This window comes from Archocentrus centrarchus, chromosome 6 (assembly GCF_007364275.1).
Source record: "Archocentrus centrarchus isolate MPI-CPG fArcCen1 chromosome 6, fArcCen1, whole genome shotgun sequence".
In the NCBI taxonomy this organism is placed as follows: Eukaryota; Metazoa; Chordata; class Actinopteri; order Cichliformes; family Cichlidae; genus Archocentrus; species Archocentrus centrarchus.
In genome coordinates, this window is record NC_044351.1 from 3,891,817 (window position 1) to 3,912,642 (window position 20,826).

At 40.7% G+C, this 20,826-nt stretch overlaps 1 protein-coding gene across 1 annotated transcript; it reads right to left on the reverse strand.

Annotated features, from left to right (window-relative positions):
- Positions 1–5,636: 5,636 nt before the first annotated feature.
- cfdp1 (craniofacial development protein 1) lies at positions 5,637–17,017 on the reverse strand. The gene is made up of 7 exons (XM_030732350.1): positions 16,812–17,017; positions 16,089–16,215; positions 15,564–15,783; positions 14,077–14,186; positions 13,171–13,299; positions 10,049–10,207; positions 5,637–7,428 (listed from the first exon to the last, which is right to left on the reverse strand). Exons 1-7 carry the CDS (start codon positions 16,876–16,878, stop codon positions 7,338–7,340), a joined length of 903 nt encoding a protein of 300 aa, XP_030588210.1. The 5' UTR covers positions 16,879–17,017; the 3' UTR covers positions 5,637–7,337.
- Between the last annotated feature and the right edge of the window lie 3,809 nt (positions 17,018–20,826).

Sequence of the window (20,826 nt, forward strand, 5' to 3'; positions counted from 1 at the left end):
TACTGCCGTCCTTCAGCACGGACCCAGTCCTGCCTTAAAGGGACCGTCCTGGCTTGCGATACATTACTGCTACCCTCTTGGGTATATTTTGGGAAATACATGAAAAGACTGTAGTGGTTTGATATCTTTACAATTTTAATGCCAATAATTGACATTAGCCTGTGCAGACAACTAAACTTAGTACAAAAAAGTCAGGAAATTTGTGTGTGGTCGATTTTTTCTATGTTGTAGCAATGCTTCCTGCCAATAAATCTTATACCTTTGGAAAGCCTGTTTATTTTCCTTAAATGGAGCCACATTTGTAAAAATGCATTTGTGGGTTGAGCAGCAGAGTTTGAGTATTTGAGTATGTGGTTTGAAAACTTGCCAAATCTTCTCTGCCAGTGCCAAACAGCTGATTCTGCTACTGACTCCACTGGATTGAAGTCTGAAGAAACGAGACAAATTGGCAACTTAACAGTTAATCCCTTTAAGAAACAGCCTCGGCAGCATGTGGAAGAACCACACACAGCCACAACAGCCTGGCACTTCCTCCTCATGCTGGTCACACACTATTGTGGGGCATCCTATTCTTCAGCCAGCACTTGTCAGCCAGTGTGATTGTGTTGGTCACAGAATAAGTTGGCACTTGCACAGAAGATGTGGTAAGTTTGTCATGGGAGCAACCCACAAATGCATTTCCTTACAAATGTGGCTCCATTTAAGGGAAATAACAGGCTTTCCAACGATATAAGATTTATTGCCAAGAATCATTGTTACAACAAAGAGATAATCAACTAAACACAAATCCCCGTACTGTTTTTTTAAACCAACCACACTGCTGTACTTTGGGAATATGAATGGCTGAATTCCATGCTCCAATACATGCACCACAGCACTGAGAACACTACATTGCTGGGTTGGAACAATGGACAACATGCAAGCAGTTGTAAACCATTTAAAAATAAGTGAAGAACACAAATGCTGATAAGAAGAAATGAGGTTAGAAAATGCATCCATTCTTTGGCAGCTATTCTCTGGGACTTTGTTGGGAACTCGACACAACTGTCCTTGCTAATTAAGCCAATCTCCCTTGTTTTCTCTCAAAGATTCTTGAAAGAGTAGTTGTAAAACAGCTAACTGATCATCTGCAGAGGAACGGTTTATTTGAAGAGTTTCAGTCAGGTTTCAGAATTCATCACAGTACAGAAACAGCATTAGTGAAGGTTACAAATGATCTTCTTACAGCCTCTGACAGTGGACTCATCTCTGTTCTTGTCCTGTTGGACCTCAGTGCAGCGTTCAATAATGCTGACCATGATATTTTATTACAGAGGTTAGAGCATGCCCCTATTAAATTTACTGTGCTGAAGTGGTTTGAATCATATCTATCTAATAGACTCCAAATCATGTAAATGGGGAGTCTTCTTCACACACTAAGGTTAATTATGGAGTTCCACAGGGTTCTGTGCTAGGACCAATTCTATATACATTATACATGCTTCCCTTAGGCAGTATTATTAGAAAGCATAGCATACATTTTCATTTCTATGTAGATGATACTCAGCTTTATCTATCAATGAAGCTAGATGACACACATCAATTAGTTAAACTGCAGGAATGTCTTAAAGACATTAAGGCCTGGATGACCTCTAATTTCCTGCTTCTAAATTCAGATCAAACTGAAGTTCTTGTACTCGGCCCCACAAATCTTAGAAACATGGTGTCTAACCAGATACTTACTCTGGATGGCATTACTTTGGCCTCCAGTAACACTGTGAGAAATCTTGGAATCACCAGGATTATGTCCTTCAATGCACATATTAAACAAATATGTAGGACTGCTTCATATTTATTACTTCTAGTCTGGTCTATTGTAATTCATTATCAGATTGTCCATTTACTATTTACATTTGCTCTCCCTGAAAAGCCTTCAGCTGAGCCAAAATGCTGCAGCTAGAGTACTGACAGGGACTAGAAAGAGAGAGCAGATTTCTCCCATTGTGGCTTCTTTTCATTGGCTCTCTGTTAAACCCGGAAATGAATTTAAACTCCTTCTTCTTGCACACAAAATTTTGAATAATCAGGCCCCATCTTACCTTAAAGACCTGTTATTACTCTAATAGAGCACCTCGCTCTCAGACTGCTGGCTTACTTGTGGTTCCTAGAGTATTTAAGAGTAAAATGGGAGGCGGAGCCTTCAGCTCCCGTTTGGATTTGGGAGACAGACACCCTCTCTATTTTAAGATAAGGCTTAAAATTTTCCTTTTTAATAAAGCTTATAGTTAGGGCTAAATCAGTTATGCGACAATAGACCTCCTAAGGGGTTCCCATGATACACCGTGTTTCTTTTTCACCCACCACTCTGCATTTGATCATTACTTATTATTAATCTGTGGCTCTTTCCCACAGCGTGTCTTTTCTACTGTCTCCCTCACCCTGAGCCATTTATGGCAGATGACTGCCCCTCCCTGAGCCTGGTTCTGCTGGAGGTTTCTTCCTGTTAAAAGGAAGTTTTTTCTCGCACTGTCACCAAGTGCTGCTCATAGGGGGTCATCTGATTGTTGGGTTTTCTCTGTATTATTATGTGATCTTTACCTTACAATATAAAGAACCTTGAGGTGACTGTTGTTGTGATTTGGTGCTATATAAATAGAGTTTAATTGAAACTGAAATTAATTTACATTACATTGAAGATACATGTATCAAAATACAAATGTACCTAGAACAGCATCTGCAGTGAATGTTTTGTTTTGATCATTTTAACACACTGACAAAATCAAAGTTCTCCTGCTGGATGAGCATTTTGTCGGGTTCAACAGACAAACTGCCTGCACAAACTAAACTAAATAAGTGGCCAGTTATCCCACTGGACAGGATTTTTTTCCCTTTATCTTCCCTTCTCACATATTGAGGCAAGGTCACACATTTACTCTCATAAGTCTGTGCATTTAAATCTCACATGAAACATGGGACTCAGAAAGAGATGTATGGATCTATGGATGAATCCCTACTGAATCCCAGAGCATTATATACAAAAGAGCAGCTACAGTAACAGAACAAGAGAATCAATTAGTGTCCAAAAACTGGCACAGGACAATAAACACACACTTTCCATTTTAGTTCATTATATTTACTTAGGAAGGAATCAAATGAAATACACTGTATTTGTCTTCACGTGATCAATCTCAGATTGCAGGAATTGAATAAATGTTTATGACACATGATGGCTTTTAGTGCCAATGCCAAAAGTAGTTAATTTATATTAATATTTTATGACTTCTAAAATGAATGATGGCTATAGAAGAACCTGATCTTATTCATCATCACTCCATTTTTTTTCCCTCAAATTTACCTTCAAGGTGAAATGGGTTTTAGCTTCTGGCTTCAGTGTGTCATGTGACCAGCTACAGCAGTGTTTTTTCCAGACCAGAAAAAAATTTTCAACTCCTCAAAAACCTGCATAGTTCCTTTTATAAGCACATAATTTATTTCCAAATGTAGCCACACACTCCTCTTCTTTCTTAATATACTGACATATAAATTTAGTTTGAGGTTTAAACATTTTAGTTGATAGGTTTGTTACCTTCCAGCTCTCAATCATGGATGGAGTGTGGACACATGCTCTGTGCTGTATGCTAATTTTCATAGCCTTGAGGGAAACCAACTATTGCCACAAAAGTGGCAATGCTGAGCACTCCTCTTAGCAATAGCACAATGGCCAAGTCACACAATGTGCCACTGTGGGTGAAAGAGACACAGAGTTCAATGTGTTTCACTCATCTGTTTGTTTGTCCTTACAGACTCTTCAATTCATTTCAACTGCTAATATCAGAACTTAATAAGTGTCCCTGTGGGTGGGCTGAAAAGTTCATAGACTGACCACGATTTAGTGGTCCAACTTGACCAAATGTGTTTTATTTTTTGACATAGTCTCATCTGCGGTCCACACACTTCTTCCATTGTTGCAGCGCTTGGATTCCCGTGATATAGAAGCACTGATCCTGACCCTCAAAAAAGTCAACAACAGAGATGACCTCAACATCTCTGCTTCTTCCCAGCCAAGTGTTTTTTTTTCATGTTGGGGAACAGAAAATAGTCAGATGGAGCCAAATCAGGAGAATATGGAGGGTGATCAACCAGTTCAAAGCCGCAGTCGAGCACAGTAACCATTGCAACCACGGACTTGTGTGCAGGAGCATCGTCCTGGTGAAGAAGGACTCCCTTCATCAGCTTTCCAGGCTGTTTGGACTTGATTGCCTTTCGCAGATGCTTCAGCAAGTTGGCATAGTATTCCTCTATTATGGTATGGCCTTTTTGGAGGCAGTCAATGAACACAATGCCCTTTGCATCCCAGAAGCCGGAGACCACCACCTTCCCTGCCGATGAGATCACCTTGACCTTTTTGGAGGGGGAGAAGACAGGTGTTTCCTCTGCATGGACTGCCATTTGGTCTCTGGCTCAGTGGTGAACCCAACATTCATCTTGCCTGAGGAAACGTTCAAGAAAACCGTCTGGATTTGCTTTAAAAAGTGCCAAGTTCACCTGCACCATGACCAGCCTGGTGCTCTTTATCAGGCATCAAAAGTCGTGGCACCCACCGAGTGGAAACCTTTGACATGCCAAGATCGTTATGCAGAATGTTCTCAACTCGTTCACGAGAGATGCCTACAGCATTAGCTATCTGATTAACAGTTAAATGTCTGTCATCCATCACCATGTGACAGTCAGTGTTTTTTTGGATGGTGGCTGTGGCAGGATGTCCAGACCTTGGGTCATCTTCAAGGCTCTCCCTACCCCTCTCAAATTCAGCTGCCCACTTCTGCACAGTTGATAAAGCTGGAGCATCATCCCCTAATGTAGCAACCATGTCAGCATGAATGTCCGTGGGGGTAAACCCTTTTTCTGTAGATATTTCATAACACCACAGTGCCAAATTTCATCCATTTTCACAAAATGTCTCCAGTACTACTTTTCCAAGTCCTCAATTCTGTATCCAGTGTGGGTGTATCTGGAAAAACACGCAGTTGGCATCAGCAAAGGTTGAATATAAGGCATGCCAAATTCAATAACTGTATGATAACTCCTTCTTAGTCAGCCTATGAACTTTTCAGCCCACTCTCGTACATGGACTTGAGTGATTCTGAAGCAGCATATTGTTTTTTTATATGGATTATGGGGTAATGATGCTGCCGCGGCCACACTCAGTTTCTTTAGGAACCGCACATCCTTGCTGTGCTGCTGGCATCAAAGTGAGTTAGCTTCAACTGCATCATCATTCCCCTTTCTCTACATCAGGGCTCTTCAACTCCAGGCCTCGAGGTCCGGTGTCCTGCAGGTTTTAGATGTGTCTCTGCTTCAACACACCTGAGTCAAATATAGAAGTCATTAGCAGGACTCTGGAGAACTTGAGTGCATACTGAGGAGGTAATTCAGCCATTTGATTCAGGTGTGTTGGATCAGGGATACATCTAAAACCTGCAGGACAGGGGCTCTTGAGGCCTGGAGTTGAAGAGCCCTGCTCTACATCTTGCCAGAAATCAAGATCCAAACAAACAGCTTGCTGCAAAGATGAACAGAACTACGTCATCAGAAGCTTCAGCAGAGCCACGAGGAGCAAGTTTTATTACGCAGCTGCCACAACCTCAAGTCCAGTTGGATATATTTAAATAGAAAACACTGTGTAGAAGATAAAGCTGTTTGACATACTGTTCCCAAACTGACACGGCACAAAAGGAACACATTACACACGACCACTGTCTTCAGGTTCTTTGTGTGCTTTAAAACAACCCCAACTGAGCAGAAAAGATCACACTGGAACTGAAGCTAATAAATGCTGAGCAACATTTACTTTACTGCAATGCATGCAAGAGAAAAGACTTTGAAACTGTCCATACACAGACTGGCAGAGCTGTGAAAATAAGAACTCAGGCGCTACACTAGCAGATACAATTACAGGTCAACAATTTGCATAAAATAATGTGTCACGATTCTGTCGATCTGAGTGTGTACACTGCATATTGCTTGTAGTGGGAGAACCACAGTAGTTGTGGTCTAAATGCAGTGAGGTGGTTACACTTTGGGAAAGCAAACCTGGCGCTGACCCGGATACATCCCAGACTGACTGGCTGTTCAGTCTCTCCTCAAAAGGTTCATTCTGCTCCAGGTGAATTACATCCACATATATGGAATCATTGTGTTATGTGTGAATTATTTTTTCTTAAAACATCTGATGTCACATAGCTGCAGTGCTAGCAGTAGGGACTTTTTTGACAGTACCTCTATAAACTGCCAACTACATACAGAGGTTTTTATCATCAGCTTCACTCTGCAGTATACAGATGTGTTTACATGACAATCTGGAGCATGTTTAAGACCAATCATAAAACTATCCTGATTCCATCAGTAAAACCAATAAGCCAGTGTTTTAACAGTTTTCTTTCATTGATAAAACACCAAAACTACAATTACAGACACGAGAACCAGTAAACACAGAGAAACAGCCGGCAAACATCCAACAGTCTCACTTTGTTGCCATGCAGCTATTTGTTGAACTTAATGAGTACATTTGCTTATCACAAATAAACAAATACTAATACTATAATTCTATAAATTATTTTAATCAGTACATTTAGATTTTTTGAATCAGCTAGCAGCTGTATTCAGAATATGCCAGAACAGTATATAAATCAGTACATACCAAACAGAGATACAGGACTTACTAAAGGATGAAGTTACATATTGTTTTAAACAGTAGCTATAACACACTATATTATGATTCAGCAATTTTGAAGTCATCATTGGGACGACTATTACCACTACTGCACGGCTCTGGTTTGATCTAAATGAAGACAAAGGTATTAATGATGCATTCTGGTGGACACCAATAAAGATATGTAATCTCAGCCTCTAACAAGACACACAGATCGTCTGGGTCCTTGTGCTTCTTGGTCTGTCGGGTTTCAAAGTACCGATGACAATGTTCCCATTTCCCAGGGGATACGACACTTCAATAAGATACAGAAATTATGCACAAAACTTAAAATGAGAAAAAATTACAGTAAACCAGGGTTTTTAAACCCATCCACGGTGTCCTAAATCAGCCCCTTGAGGAAACTGGAGAGATGTAGCATGAAGATCTGAGATTCATTACTGGTTTCACAAGGATGGAAGCACACTCAACAACCCTCCATTACACAAACTAAGAACTATTAATATACCCATCCTGAAATAGACTTGGCAAGAGCACTAGCTTGCACTCACTTTAAAGGGAGAACAGCACCTGTATCATTAAACAGAGAGAGAGCTGCAGGAAAAAAAAAGAAAAAAATCTGTTCTGTGTGTGTTGTCAGTCTGTGTCATCGCTTCATATTGCTCAGTCGCACTGCCTTTTCCAACTCAAACTGGCGGTGGTCAACGCGCTCCAAGAAATTCTTCCGCTCCACATACCTAAGCACACAAATACAGAAAAGAGCAGAAATATGAGAGCTACTTTTATCATTACAGGTCCAATCACAGCCAGGTTGTGCACTGCTGGTGTTTACTAAAGACGTGCAGTGTCAGTTTTGTGACTGGAAAGCATGGGCGCACATATTTTTGAGGGTGGCCTTATTGCATATATATGCATATATTGCATAGCTGCAACTAGGAGTGTTTATTGAGAACAAATTGAAATTACTGTCAAAAATGCAACAATTAAAGAGACCTGAACTATTCTGTCTTCTTGTACACCATATAGGTCTGCTGTTACACACAGATTTCAGGTTTATACATGGAAGAGTTTTGTAATAATGCAGCTGGAATCCTTCACTCCTGAGCGGTCATATTCATCCAGAGAACAGCTGTGTCACCTACAAGGTCTTATGGCCTCTGACAGTGGACTCATGTCTGTGCTTGTCCTCAGTGTAGCGTACAGTGCAGCGGTTTACACGTTGACCATAATATTTTATAAACAGAGATTAGAGCATGCCATAGGTATTAAAAGGTACTGCGCTGCAGCGGTGTGAATCATATCTCATAGACTCCAATTTGTTCATGTAAATGGGGGGCTTCTTCACACACTAAGGTTAATTATGGAGTTCCACAGGGTTCTGTGCGAGGACCAATTCTATTTACACGATACATGCTTCCCTTAGGCAGCATTATTAGAAGGCAGAGCATACATTTTTCATTGTTATGCAAATGATACCCAGCGTTATTGATCCATGAAGCCATGGGCCTGCAAATCTTAGAACTATGGTGTCTAAGCACATACTTACTGTGGATGGCGTAACTTGGCCTCTCAGAGTGATGCTGAAAAACTAGTTCATGCATTTATCTTTCAGCCTAATCTTAAAGTTACAGAGGGTGTCTGTCTCCTGGATTAACTGAAGCCTTTTTAGGGGACTATTAAAACATCCTGGTAATAATGAATTACAATAGTCCAGCCTAGAAGTAATAAATGCATGAACTACTTTCTCTGCATCACTCTGAGACAGGATGCTTCTAATTTTAGAGATCTTGCAGAGATGAAAGAAAACAGTCCTACATATTTGATTAATATGCATGTTGAAGGACACATTCTGGTCCAAAGTGATTCCCAGACTCCTCACAGCGTTACTGGAGGCCAAGGCAATGCCATCCAGAGTAAGCATCTCTTCAGACACCATGTCATAAAATTTATAGGGCCAAATTTAATAACCTTAGTTAAGGATAAGAACATTTCAGGACATTTATGTCTTTAAGACACGCTTTTAGTTTAACTAATTGATGTGTGTCAACTGGCTTCATGGATAAATAAAGCTGAGTTTCATCTGTGTGTGAAGAAGACGTCCCATTTACATGCACAAAATGGAATCTATCACACAGATATGATTTAAACCACCACAGCGAACGTCCTTTAACCAACAGTGTGCTCTAATCTCTGTAATAAAATGTTATGTTCAACAGTATCAAAGCTGCCCTGAGGTCCAACAGGACAAGTACAGAGATGAGTCCACTGTCAGAGGCTGTAAGAAGATCATTGGTAACCTTCACTAATGCTGTCTGTGTAGATTCTCAGTCATCCAGGTCATAGTAGTCTCTGGAGCTCGAAAAAAGGCGACTGGACTTCTTTTTGTTTCTTGAAGACGTTTCACCTCTCATCCGAAAGGCTTCTTCAGTTCTCAACCAAATGGTGGAGAGACCCAGGTATTTAAACCCCTGTGGGCGTAGTCCCCTGGAGGTGGTTCACGCACATGATCAATAGAGGGTTATAACCACCTCCAGGGGACTACGCCCACAGGGGTTTAAATACCTGGGTCTCTCCACCATTTGGTTGAGAACTGAAGAAGCCTTTCGGATGAGAGGTGAAACGTCTTCAAGAAACAAAAAGAAGTCCAGTCGCCTTTTTTCAAGCTCCAGAGACTTCACTAATGCCGTTTCTGTACTGTGATGAATTCTGAAACCTGACTGAAACTCTTCAAATAAACCGTTCCTCTGCAGATGATCAGTTAGCTGTTTTACAACTACTCTTTCAAGAATCTTTGAGAGAAAAGGAAGGTTGGAGATTGGCCTATAATTAGCTAAGACAGCTGGGTCACTGATGGCTTTTTAAAGGCTTTTAGTAGTGGTTTTATTCCAGCCACATCGAAAGCCTGTGGTAGCCAGTTATTAAACATAAATTGATGATATTTAAAATTATAGGATTAATAATGGTAAAACTTATTTGAGCAGTCTTGTAGGAACTGGGTCTAATAGACGATGATATAGATGAAGGAATTACTGAAGGCAGCTTCTAAAGACTTATAACAGAGAAAGTGTCTAAATAAATATGAGCAGTTATTAAAGTTGTATTTAATTACATGACTTATTACCTTTGTCCCTTTGGCAACAAGTGAAAAAGGGAGCAAGCCCCCCCCCCCCCTTTTTTTTTATTTTATTTTAAAAAAATGGGGAGGGGGGGGTGCAGTTAAAAAAACAAACTAATATTTAATAAGTATTATTTATCATACTCCAATTTATCAGTTTGAATATGATAAATAACTACTTAAAATATATATCTTATTAAAAACGTCCCATTTTGATGATCACTCCACTGAGCATTTCTTACCCTTCTCTGCCTCTGTTGTGGATGGCCAGCTCTTCAGTGATGCCCTCCTCGGATTTAAAAGCATCCCAGTCCATCTTTGACTTTTCCAATGTGCTCATTTTCTGTTTCTTTCCTCCAATACGATTTAGGACGCTCGACATGCCTGCTGGACGCTTAGCACTGCAAACACATGGACAGAGACCTTTAGGTGACCCACCAAAAACACACCCTTAAGATCTGAGATTCAAGGTCAGTTTAACCGTCATTAAACAACACAAGGTTGCACAATAAATTTGCAGATGCAGCTTTATGAAAAAAAAAAAAACACCAAATCAAGACTGAACTTGTACTTTATATAGTGCCTTTCTACTCAGTGATTTTTAGTAAAAGCCTCATTCACCCAATGACATACATATTCATAACTTTGACGTGCACATTCACACGCCAATGAATGCATCGGGGGAACTTGGGATTCAGTATCTTGCCCAAGGGTACTTAGACATGAGGACTGGAGGAGCCAGGGATGGACTACAGGAATGAAAAAGATATTGTTTGTCCTCACTCTGCCTGCAGGTGGTCTTTGCTTGTCCTTCCAGCTCAGGTCCGATTAAAGGCCTGGGAGCTTGAGATTCCTGAGCAGTATCTTAGCTGTTCCTAGGTCTGCGCTCTTCTTGACAGAGATCTCGGATGTTGCTCCTGGAATCTGCTGGAGTCACTCTCCCAGTTTGGGGGTCACTGCCCTGAATGTCCCGATTACCAAGGGGACCACTGATGCCTTCACCTTCTTTACACAAAACATGCATGTTTCAGTGAATTGGCTGCACCTATTTTAATCAGTCTGTGGTGGCAAGTGTGATGTTCTGTGCTGCAGTCTGCTGGGGGGGCAGCATCAGAAACAAGGATGCAAGGAGACTGGACAAACTGCCCACATATACAGCAGCGACCAATAGTATGCCACCTGCATCCTGCTACATCATCCTGGAACAGGTACGTCCAATGATGACAGCTCACTCATTTGTCAGGTACTGCGTACGAAGAGTCCTCACATGATTGAAAGGACAAACAAACAGCTCTGGCCCAGTGGTCCCTCAGGTTTCTCAGTATCTCTACTTCCTGTTTGCACACACACTCATCTACAGAGACAAGTACTCCAGAAACCCAGTGATCAGGTGGGGTTATGTGGTCTCAAAATAACTTGAGGTACTTGACTGTCTGTTGTTATTATTGTGGTTCTCGCCCTCATAGTTCACTAACAAGGCTTGTACTGTAAATATGCTCAACTAATAAAGCTGGGATATTTTTTGGTAATATGACTGAGCTCCAAGTGTTGAAATAGATTGGTGGCGTTACCTTTGGTGGCTGAAACAGTACTGCAAGCTTATATAACAGCACATACCAACACTATCATCGAAATCTACAAACAAACACTAACTACACAGCATCAACAAAGATTGATGATGGGGTGGTGCTAATGGCTCTTTCCTGTTGTGTGTTCCCTTTCCCACACACACACACACACACACACACACACACACACACACACACACACACACACACACACACACACACACACACACACACACACACACACACACACAGAGTGAGAGAGAGAACTGACATAAACAGGCAATGGGTCGCAAGACCCCATGCTTCCTGTACGCTGGAGGATGATTTCCTGTGTCCTGTCTGGAGTTTCTTCTCTGGGATGGAAGATGTGCACATCCTAAACTGATTTACTGCCATGGCAACAAAAAGTATTAATGGAAAAAAACAGAAATGCATTGCAGAGCACTCAGAGGGGCAGTCCATTACACCGTTATCTGAGTGGTGTGACGGTAGAGCACAGCTGCCACTAGTGCTACTTTAGATGTGTGTTTGTCGTGCAACAATATGGCCCACAGGAGCTTTCTGTGTCCTGGCTGCAAAAGGCCTGTGGAAGCTTCAGGGTTTGGAAGGTTGGGGCTACGTTTCTTCAGTGATTTTAAATGATCTTTGGATCGTATCTTTTATTTGCCAGATTTGTGAAGCAGAACATCTGCAAATATGTAACTATATGACCAGTGCAAGATGACTACATAAAAGCATGTTGGTGGGATGACAGAATGTAAAAGGCGTCCAGTCTGACTCAAAGGCTGCAGTCAGAGAAGAGTGTGAAGTAAAGGTTAAACAAGAGCACTGCCTAGCGGGGCAAAATACAGCCATTGCACAGTATTACACCTATTCATTGTTACATGAAAAACATAATTTATGGATATCTATGGTTTGATTTCATTGCATGTGTGGATTGGATGGGTTGCTAATGACATCTGGTGACAATTTCATGTCAATAGTACCTTTAGAAATATATTTAATAAAATATAATTTTAGAAAATTGGTGACGTGTTAAATACTTATTTTACCCGTTGTACAAGGTCTTGAATAATCAGTCCTAATCATAAAGACCTCACAGTACCATAATTATTCCAACAGAGCACTTCACTCTCAGACTGCTGGCTTACTTGTGGTTCCTCGGATACTTAAGAGTAGAATGGGAGGCAGAGCCTTCAGCTTTCAGGCCCCTCTTCTGTGGAACCAGCTCCCAGCTTGGATTCAGGAGACAGACACCCTCTCTCTAAGACTAGACTTAAAATCTTCCTTACAGTATATAAACTGTTGCTGTGAATTGACAATATAGAAATGAATGGAAATGAAAGAAAGACATTTAAACATGTCAATTATCTCTAAACATTAATAACAAGACACACCACTGATGGGGATATCCTCCCGCCATTAAAGAAAATATAAAAAAAATGTAAAAGTCTGGACAACATTACAGCCCCATTTTATAACAGAAACCCCTTCAGCAGACATCTTATTACCTTCTGTAAAACTCTTTTGCCAGACGGACGGACGGACATATGAATATCGTGTTGCACAACTTTGAAAAGTAAAGAACACATATACCAGATTTCCCGCTTCATATCGGGCGCGAGGATAAAAATGACCTCACTATGGTGAAACTAGATCATTTAAACAGATTATACTTGCTTTTTTCCCGGTTGTTCCTGAAATAGTTTTTACTGCACATATAGATTTAGCCATACACTCTTGCTGAAATCATGCTAGACTAATGCTGGACTGACAGAGAACTTATATTTGTGTACCTTGAACTAGGGAGTGGAGGACAACAGGGTGATAACATCTCGTCGTCGCTCTTCTCATCCGATTTGATGCTTTGGCTGTTGAGATAACTCTTAGCTTCTTTGGAGTCTGCTGAAACCTCTTTATTCACCCTGAAAAGAGACACATGTATACTCTATTAAACTATTTACATTTGAACAATATTTCTGAGCAGTAGGTATGACTTTAATATTGCTCAACGATGAGTCATAGTCTGTACTATTTATGGTCATGAGTCATCCCTGACCAACATCATGTTCAGCTAATCAGAGGTTGGCATCACAGGCTAATCAATAAGGCTGCAGCCTAGAACTGATGTTACTATAAATAAACAGGATCTTTACCTACAAATTTAGGATTTCCCAGTTTCTCACTAACTAATGCCAGCGGTTCATTAAAATGAACTCAATCTTGAACATCTGCAGCCGTAATACTGACCCACATACAAAGGATGTGGACTAAATACAAAATGCAGTTTTTAAGTTATGCTTTCATTTATTAAGGGAAAAAAAGTGATCCAAACCTGCTTGGACCCTGTGCAAAAAAAAAAAAAAGTAATAACTGATTGTTCCACCCTTGGCAGCACGAACTGCAATCAAATGTTTGTGATAACTGACAAAAAAAAAAACACTTTGGCCCTCTAGAAACTAAGTACTTCTTACTGGTTAATGTGAAAAGTAAAATCACATCTTCTGCTCTATTATTGTGTGTCACTGACACGAGTTAAACTGATGATGACTACAGACACAAATTATTCTCTTTTTTATTCTCAGTTACAGTACACATATACAGTGAAAACTGCACGTTTTAAAGGAATACACACGACCCTACAAACCCCCAAGTAGACAACACCACATACTTAATAATATTCTAATGAAACAGAAGCATACCTAACTTCCTCGCCTGCAAAGTCAAAAACTTTAGTGATGGTGACTTTAGCAGGACCTGACGGTTTTGTTTCAGTCTTCAAAGGAGCAGTCTTGAAACCTGTAGGCTCATCCTGAGAATACAAACAAAAGAAATATATTAGAGCGCGCATATATATATATAAATAAAAAAAAACAGAGACTCAGAACAATGTTGGTTTGAGAGAATGATACTCTGATAACCTGCAATCTTAATCAACATGATAATTTACAAGATGTTTTCCCAGTCAGGGACCAGATCCAAACAACAGCCTCACGTGGTGCTCGCACTATAGTCTCACAAAAGTCAAAGCCACTCCTTTATGGAAAAAAACACTAAGAAACCCTGAACCCTGACCCTGACCCATACGAGTTAAACAGACTTAGACATCAAGTGTTTTCAAACTGAAGGCCCGACATTGGCCAGCCTGTCACTGTGCTCACTGCTAACGAAAGCACTTTTGACCAAACATTAATAGCAGCATAAGTTAGTCTGTTAATTCCAGCTGTTTCTAGAAGTCTTTCATCTGACTTTATTACACACCTATCGCACTTTAAAACACCAGAATCCATCCTAGCCTATGCAAGGTCATTTTCATTGTTGATCAATCGTTTCTCTGTGTTATGTAATTCATTATAAGGAAACAGCTTTGGAAGCAGTCGCGCAGCAGGTATATAATAAACTTAAGGGAAAGGCTGAAGGACCCTAACAGCTGATCTGAGATCAGGGTGTCCATGGTTCAAACGTCCTCGTTGAGTGACGTCACCTCATTAATTACACATTTAATAAAACAAATAGAAACAGCTTGAAAAAACAAAAACAAAACAAGAATCAAGTTTAAAAATATGAATAGTAAATGAATGTAACTACTTAAGCCATTTGACATTTTCAGCTGACATAGGTCCACTTATGTCCATTAATTACAGCAGGTTGAATCCTGCATTACTACGTAATCCAGTGTTCATAGGCAGGTATGGTGTGTCTTTTCATGCAGTGGAAAGCTACCCCAGTGTTCAGCCTTTGTTGTCATTTCTTTGCTGACAATGTTCACTTTCCAGGTGCTTCAGCCACTGTTTCCCAATCAGCCAGAATACTGGTCTTTCCACAGCTGCCTCTCCATCTTCCTTCGCTGTTGGACTCAGGGCCAAACTGGTGCTAAATTGGCTTACAACACCATCCTGTGGTACAAATTGGTACTGCATGACAGTATAGTCCAGCCATGATTCAGCTACAATTTGAAAAAGCCAGTACATAGATTTTATTTTATTTTAACTATTTTCAGTCCCATGGGAACAGAGTTCTCATACAGACATGAAGCTGTCGTTAGGTTAATGAAGTGCATGTCTCAAAGGCGGTTTGGACTCAGTGGTTTACATAAATAAAAGCAGTAAGACAAACTTTGAATTAAAGCACATTTTTTAAAAAATGTGGCAAAATTGTTATTAAATCTTTAAGTGTGGAACATATTTACCTTCTGTGCGGTATCTGACTGTGGGGCAGACTCTTTGGGCCTGGATCCAACGTCAGATAAGAAACTGGCCCAGAGTTCATCTGATTTTTTCCTCTGTTTGGCTTCATCCTCCTTATTTACTTCCTTGCCGAGTTTCTCCACTTCTTCTTGTGGTTTCTCTGTAGCTCCACCAACATCCTCCTCTTTGCTGTCTACTTTCAGTACGCTCTTCTTCCTTTCTCTGGGCACATTTTTTTAAGGGATACCAGTGACTTAAAACTCGATAATGGTCAGATGATGCTTTCTCTCTTAATTGGACACTAAGGGCAGCATATTTAACGAAGCCATGCAAAATTTTACAGTGAAAATGTTCTAGTCACGAAGAGAATGAAATTTTGCACTTGGTCAATTGCGTTAGAAGTTTTTGTGTCTTGCAAAGCAAAGAAAACTAGACATTAGTTTCAGTCATCGAAGAACACAGCAAACACATATCTGAGTAATTTTCCTGTCCTCACTGAATGTCACCGTGCTGTCTACACCACTCACCTCACACTCATGTCCTTTTTCTTTCTTTTTTTCTTGCTGATGGCACCAACATGTGGCACACTGTCGTCCTCGTGAAGAGGTTCTTCTTTCTCACACTCATTAAGGTCATCCTCGCTGAGGTTATCATCTGGGGTGAAAACGTACAAGAAGCAGTGTGAACGATAACACATACAACACAGAAGTTACAGGTTAACACATATTTGTCGATCTCAAGAAAAATCAAATGTCAAATCAGCTCAGTAGTATTAAAGGGCATAATTTAATCATGTTCAACTAAAAAGTCCTGGTTTCCAGCGAATGCTTCTGTGAAACCTGTGATCTATAAAGCCCACAGCGACAGTTTGTGACACAAAATGTGATCCCACGATTACTGAGAGCTAACAGCATGTTGGTGTATCAGTGTAACAGGTCCCACCTGAGCTCTGCTGCTATTAAGTCCACTTCAAGAAGATGATTTTACTGTGAAGGTGAGTGTGGCTGTTTGGATTGTAAGAGTGTGCTAAAAACCAACCGAGTACCAAAGAGAGCCTAACAGGCTGCCAGAGGCTCATTCACATTCAAGCAAAAACCATCTCCAGATGTTTTAGTTACAGCCGCAGCTCTGGAAAAGTAAAGGCAAACCAAACGAAGCGTTTCCGCCTCGTTTATGACAGTTAATGTTCTTGTTCTTGTTCTCAACTCCTGCCAGGAGCCTCTGCAGCACAAAGTGTTTACAGTCCTCACCGGATGGGACGTAGTCCGCGTCTTCATTCGACGAATATCCATCAGAGTCGTAGTCAGAGTAGTTCATCGTGACCGTCACTCAGGTATCTCCCCGCTAACGCCGCAAATGTTACCTTAAAACTCCGTAACCGACACAAAGAAGCTAAACACCTGAAACATGTTAAACGCAAACACAAAACTACTTCCGTTTCTTCTTCTTCGGCCGTTTTTTTCTTCTTCTGCGTTTATTGGTGGTTGGCAAACTAGCCTAAAGGACATTTGCGCCATCTACTGGACTGGACTGTGGCTCAGAAGATTGACAGGGAAAAAGAAAACCACTAAACCTGTTTGCGTCACAAATATCATTTGTTCGCCAGAGATTTGCGGCAGTGTTTCTCAAATTAATCTTTAATTAATTCCAAGCTGAGCAGCTTTGTAACACATATGTCCTACTCAGTACATATGCTCCTTTCTTCACCCAAGTGTCCGAGACTTATGGCCTCTCACTTCTGTATCACATAAAATCTTAGATCATAGATTTTCATTAGAAAACTTCATCTTTGTCATGGCTGGGGCTAAAAAGACTCAAGCAGGCAGAAATTCCAGGTTAGAATTTGACAGTGTTTATTTACAAAGTGCAAATGATAGGGGGGAAATAATAGGTATGTTGTCCTCTCTTTTTCGGGGTCCCAATCCAATTCACTCTCACTCCACCCTGACCCTCTCCTGTGATGGTCCACGAGTCCAGAGCTCACATCCATTTTGTCTCCTCTGGAATGTCTCAACTTGTTTTGCTGGAAACCTAAGTACGAAAATCAGAGGGCAAAGATTAACAAGATATACCACGCAAACTTAAAGGGGAGCTGTCCACACTGACTATTAACGGCAACAATACAGTGAAGACTAACTGTCACCGGCCAGCTTAAATAGGAGACTAGATGAGCCTGAACAGGTGTGTCTGCTTACTCCCAGGTGAGGCAGATGACGAGGGTGACGAGAGAGAGAGAGAGAGAGAGAGAGAGAGAGAGAGAGAGAGAGACAGAGAGAGAGAGAGAGAAAGAGAGAGAGACACACAAACACACACACACACACACACCGGAGGGTGGAGGGACCATGACAATCTTTGCCTTCTGTTCATATTCATGGCCAGGAAATTGAGGTGGTGGAGAAATACAACTATCTGGGCACTATATTGGATAACAAACTGTCATTTGATGCAAATACAGATGCCATTTGTGCAAAGGCTCATCAGCGTATGCATTTGTATGGGAAACTTAGGGTTTGTAATGTGGATAATATTTTTATGAAAATGTTTTTCTCTTGTTTTATTGAGTCTGTTTGAACTTTTTCTTCCATCTGCTGGTATGGATCTCATAGCCTTAAGAACAAAAGGAGGTTGGAGAATATTTTGAAACTGTGTAGCAAAGTGGCAGGTATAACGCTTAATAATCCTGCCCTCCTGTGCGGAGTTAGGGCTACCCAAAAGGCAGAGAGGATTTGATAGCACTCACCCCCTGTCTTCAGAGCATCAGCTACTGCCTTCAGGAAAGAGGTATTCTCAGCCTCATTGCAGAAAAAGCTATTTAAATTCTCATCTGTTCCTTTATTCTATAAGGTGATTCTGTGTCTCTGTGGTTGTATGTGTTGTATGGGATTTTTTTTTTTGCCATTGGCTGCAAAGCAAATTGTCCCTCGGAGATAATAAAGTATTTTGAATATACGAAGCAGCTCCTGAGAGGTCATACAAGGGTTATTTCCTCAAGTAGACATTTCTCTGTTTATACAACAACTCATAAAGCAGTTCATAACAGCATGATTATTATCCTATCCTAGATTATACTAGCACAGCAAGTACTTTTCTGACAAGAAACAATGCTGCTGCTGTGCCTTAGGTATGTGCATGCATGATGTATGTCCTTAGGAATTTGAAGTTGCTGAACCTCTCCATGATGTCACCTCTGATGCACAGAGGACCCTGTTCCTCTTACTGAAATCATTTGTCAGTGCCAAGTTGTTATGAAAGCATGCAGTCGTTAGTTTTTAGACTTCATCTCTGTAGGAATACTTATTTTTGTTCTGTGTCATTCCCACCACAGCTATATCAATTTTACTGACTGTGTTCGTGTGCAGTCCTGGGTGTATAGAGTATAGAGCAGAACGGGTCCAGTGCTAACAGCCAGAACTGATGAGTAACGGGACCCCAGCCTGGCTAACTGTGGGCAATCTATTAAAAAATCCTTAATTTACATGCATATAAAATTTTCCTTCCTTCCTATTTTGGATCCATGTCAATACAAAACAGGTCAGCAGGAGACACCATCAGCACTGCTCTCCACAGAGTGCTGACTCACCCTGGCTCATATGAGAATGATCTTTGTGGATTTTAGTTCCACACTGAACACAATCATTCCCAGCAGAATGGTCTCCAAACTTCAAGGACTGGGAGTGAGTCAGAGGGTTCTAGCTAGTCGTTGATCACCCAGTGCTGTGCCACGCTGAGGTCGTCTTGCGCTCGACTGCACTATAGTATTATTTCATCACAATTTGCAATCTACAGCTGGACACGTCCAGTTTCGTTCACAATGTGCATGAGTCCTGTTCACACTTGATTTAGCTGCTGCGTTCTCGTGAGAGTTGGATGAACCCAGAAACTCCATTTCTTCCTTCTCTTGTTTAGAAAAAGGACCTCATCACATGATGTCACATGATGTTTTCATTTCACAATGTATTTTACGAAGATGAATTATTCGCAATAACAAGTTTGCATCTGAAAAACTTGGAATTTCATGTCTCTTTTTCACAATGTGTAAAGGCTTTAACACTTGTGGTTTATACGCAAAGATAATTATCGTTCTAACTGTTCATCACTGCAATTAGCAAGCGGGAATGGCATGTAGTGTTTAACATTAATAAGCTACAGTAATTACCATTAGCAAGCTAATTAGCTAATCCTGCCAGGCTGAATTTTTTTTCTGGCTAGAACCCTGAGTCAGACTTCTAATTTAAATGACAGTTATAGGGATATAATAAATACATTTTTAGACATGCTTAAATCTCATGTTCTAAAAACAATTTTGAACTTTTTTTTTCCATGCCAGAGATATTCAGCATACACTACTGTGCAAAAGTCTTAAGCCACCCCTCATATATTTTCCTTCCAAGTAGCCACTTTATTGTAATGATTTCTTGGACATTGGCTGCTTTCTCACTCATTTTCAGTCTAGTCCTTGTGCCTGCCCATTTACAGAGGAATAGATTTGTTTGTCAAGCCACTTACCACTGACCTATGAATCATTCAAGTATAAAAATAGCACCAAGCTCAAGAGATGCACCAGTGAAAAGAACCCATTTTGTTAATAGGAACCTGTCACAAAAAAGCACAATTTGTTACGATTTCTTTAGCTGACTCAACAAAAAAAAAAAATGGTGAACAGTGTGTCTTTAAAAATTTGATGAAACTGGACAAGTGCAGCACAAAAGAAGAAGTGGCAGGCTAACAGTATCTGAAAGTCATGTCCTTAAGAAACAGGGAAAAAATCCAGCAAAGACCTGACACAGGACCTAAGAGATACATCTGGACTGAAGCCTAATCGAAAACGTCTCAGTGGAAGGGCAGCTGTCAGGACGCCATTAATGAAAGGAAACAGGCAGAAAAGGCTTAGGTATGCCACATTATGCAACAGGTCTGATGGAGGGAATCCAATTGTAAAATGTTTTATTTAAATCATTGTCAGTAGGAGGAGGTCAGGAGAGAGGTGCAACACTGAGTGTCTGTGGCCGTTGGTAAAACGCAGTGGAGGTTCTGTCATGGTTTGGGGCTGCTTTGGAGATCTTACCTAAACTGATCTATGAATGCAGAAAAGTACCATCAGATTTTGATCCACCGTGCAGTAGCCTCCCAGCCGGACCTTAACATTACTGAAGCAGTGTGGGATCATCGTGGGATCACAGAGAATGGAACAGAGAAGAATTATGAAGGAAAAACATGTTTGAATCAGTTTGAAGGTTTTTAAAATTACACCTAATATGTTATTCA

What these genes read in the sequence shown, in the direction of transcription:
- cfdp1 (XM_030732350.1), bottom strand. Translation starts at nt 16,878, where the DNA reads ATGAACTACTCTGACTACGACTCTGATGGATATTCGTCGAATGAAGAC. An exon ending in AAAAAGGACATGAGTGTGAG is followed by an intron (nt 15,784 to 16,088) that starts GTGAGTGGTGTA and finishes AAATGTGCCCAG; the next exon opens with AGAAAGGAAGAAGAGCGTAC. An exon ending in CCTCCACTCCCTAGTTCAAG is followed by an intron (nt 10,208 to 13,170) that starts GTACACAAATAT and finishes ATGTGTTTGCAG; the next exon opens with TGCTAAGCGTCCAGCAGGCA.